Here is a 2931-nt window from a genome sequence, read left to right as displayed (position 1 = left end):
GCAGGCAGCAGCGGTGTGGAGAGGCTCCTCACTTCCTAGAGCTCCTCGAAGAAGGCCACACGGGACTTGGTGCTCTGTAGGGTGAGCTGGAAGAGAGCAGAGCATGGGTGAGAGGGACAGGGCTGACCCCCAACCTCTCCAGGAGGGCACAGGGCTGGGCAGGAGGAGCTGCTGTCTTCACCCCTCAGGAGCCACGAGGAAGGCAGAAGGGGTGTTGCAGAAGCTGGGGTGTCGTGCAGCCCCCGCCGCAGCAAGCACAGCCTGAGGGTAAAGCATGGGGCAGGGGGGCCCAAACACTCCATCAAGGTCACTAGCACGGCTGAGGCTTCCAGGATGTAGGATTCATGGGAGCCTGGATCAAAGGAGTCAGTCCTGGAGACACTGGCTAGGGAGCAGGAGGAGAAACACTCTGTCAGCTGAGGGAGGACCATGCTTGTCTCTGATCCCACCATTCTCAAACATGTGTCACCTCTGTCACAAAACAGGGACCATCCTCTGTCCCATACTTACATCCTGTCCCACCCCACCATGTGTGCCCAGTGTGGTCCATGCAGCCACCACCACCCCAGTGCTGAGTCCTTCCCCCACCCTGGGATCTCTCCCCTGAGCTGCCCCCTCATCCCGCTGCAGCACAGAGCCAGAGAGCCCTTGCTCACAGGACTGTCCTTGAGGCCAAGGCTCTGCAGGACTTGGAAACCCTTGGAAAGTTTTCCGCAGCGCTAGCGAGGCGATCCCAAGATGAATACCCCACGGAGGAGCCGTGAGCCCATTTGCTAATGGGCCAAAGGAGAGATGAAAGAAACATCCTCAGCGGTGAGGCAGAAATCCCAGGATTTACAGCTAAGCACCCAGCGGAGCACGGCGGGAGAAGTGCCACCTTCCAGGCAGCTGCAGGATCACCAGCAGTTTGCCAAAGCAGCCGGCTAATTGCCAAGGCTTCGTTTCAGCTGGATTAAGCACGGTGCCTTCCACCGGGAATGCTGGTTTTGCTGAAACAGGAATCCTGGGATCACCTTACAGTGAGTTAAGCCCCTCAACAGAGCTGCCAAGAGCTTCCCCTCCCTCCCTGCCTCTCCCCCACGGCCTTTCCTCCGTAATTCCTTCACAGCTCTGATGCCATTCGGAAAAAAAAAGTCTGTATTGCAGAGGAAATTTCTGCAGGGGCTTAAGAATCCTTGCTGGCAGCAGCTCCCAGGCCAGGGCTGGCTCTCCTCCTCGGCAGCCCCTCGGCTGCTCCAGCATTCCCTCCAGAGCTGGATGGAGGGTGGGTGAGGTGGGACAGGGGCTCCATGTGCTATGGGCAGGGGTTTGTCCCTCTTTTAAGGCCGGAGAGGGGAAAAAAACCAGGAGTGGAGAGCCCCAGGCTGCTGCCAGCCCCACTGCAGGGACCATCTGACAGGGAACTGTGGCTGCCCCAAGCCTGGAGTGCTCCAGTGCCTCAAGGGGCTCCAAGGGAGTTGCAGAGGGACAGGACAAGGGGGAATGGCTTCCCCACTGGCAGAGGGCAGGGCTAGATGGGATAATATTGGGAATGAACTGTTCCCTGTGAGGGTGGTGAGGCCCTGGCACAGGTTGCCCAGAGAAACTGTGGCTGCTCCATTCCTGGCAGTCTTCCAGTCCAGGTTGGAGAGGGTTTGGAGCAACCTGGGCTAGTGGAAGGTGTCCCGGCCCATGGCAGAGGGTGGAATGAGATTAGCTTTAAGGACCCTTCCAGCCCAAACCGTTCCATGATTCTATCATCTACCTGCCAGCTGTCTCCTTCCCAAGGTCCTGCCACCAAAGCCATCCTTCCTGCAGCCTTTCTGGGGAACCAAAGCCTTCCAGCCCTCCCCAGTCTGTGGTGCTGCTCTGTTAAATCCCAGCAAGGGGAGATGCCCCCCAGGTCCCTCCCAGCAAAGTCAGTGCCAGAGAAAGAGCAGAGCCAGTGACAATGGCTGCTGAGGCAGAGGGAAGATGTTTCCCTCAGGCTTATCAAGAAATCTGACTGTTTCAAGCCTGCTCTCTGCCTGTAGCTACACAGAGCTCTCCATTAACCCCCCCCATGTGTTTTTGGGGCCCTGGGGTACCCTGAAGCATGGCTTGGGCAGCAGCCTGTGCCCAAAGCTGTGCCTGCCTCAGCTGCCCAGCTTTGGGAAGCAGGTGGAGGCAGAGCTCTGAGGCATTCAGCACAGGCACAAGGAGAAAGGAGAGATGCAGTCTGGTTCCTTCACTGGGCACTTTCACCCACGACATTCAAAGGCTCTCAGAGATGCTCAACACTACTTTTTTAACCTATCCAGGGAAACTGAGGCACAGGAAGAGCAGCCCAGCTGCAGGCACACAGAGAGTGGGAGCAAAGAAGGGTTTTGATGAGATGGGGTCCCACAGAGAGATGCAAACATGAACTTCCCGAGAGGGCTATGCCATATGGATCACCAGCTCCCAGCATGGCCAGATTTTGCCAACTGAAAGGCAAAGACCGCAGGGATTCATCCCTAGGAGGGTAGTAAGGCACTGGCACAGGTTGCCCAGAGAAGCTGTGGCTGCTCCATCCCTGGGAGTGTTCCAGGATGGGATTTGGAGCAATCTGGTCTCGTAAAAGGTGTCCCTGCCCATGATGAGATGAACTTTAAGGCTCCTTCCAAACCCAAACCATTCCATGATTCCAACAACACCACGCTGCCACCCTCACTCCTGCCATGCAAACACTCCCATCCCTCATCACCTCCACGTTACTCTCTGCATGTTTCCAAGAGCCAGGAGGCCTGTGCAGTGCTGGACTTCTCAGTTAGGCTCTCTGAAGAGGATCCTCTGGCTGCTTCTCCCCAGTAACCTGAAGGGTGTTAGGAAAGTATCACACGAGCAGGACAGGGCACAGCTGGCACAGTTCTCCTTAGCAGGAGCTGGGCTATAGCCAAGACCTCGGTGGTGGTTTGTGGAGAGGACAGAGCC

At 57.1% G+C, this 2931-nt stretch overlaps 1 protein-coding gene across 1 annotated transcript in view; it reads right to left on the bottom strand.

Annotated features, from left to right (window-relative positions):
* Positions 1-28: 28 nt before the first annotated feature.
* NF2 (neurofibromin 2 (merlin)) overlaps positions 29-2931 on the bottom strand; it is a 49292-nt gene continuing 46389 nt past the window's right edge. Inside the window, exon 16 of the mRNA XM_009072072.1 lies at positions 29-86. Within this exon, the coding sequence (XP_009070320.1) occupies positions 36-86 (51 nt within the window). The 3' untranslated portion in view covers positions 29-35. The remainder of the gene's footprint in view (positions 87-2931) is intronic.

The sequence above is a fragment of the Acanthisitta chloris genome, unplaced genomic scaffold (genome assembly GCF_000695815.1).
Source record: "Acanthisitta chloris isolate BGI_N310 unplaced genomic scaffold, ASM69581v1 scaffold12700, whole genome shotgun sequence".
In the NCBI taxonomy this organism is placed as follows: domain Eukaryota; kingdom Metazoa; phylum Chordata; class Aves; order Passeriformes; family Acanthisittidae; genus Acanthisitta; species Acanthisitta chloris.
Note: the sequence above shows the minus strand (reverse complement) of the source record. Positions and strands in the feature narration are given on the sequence as shown.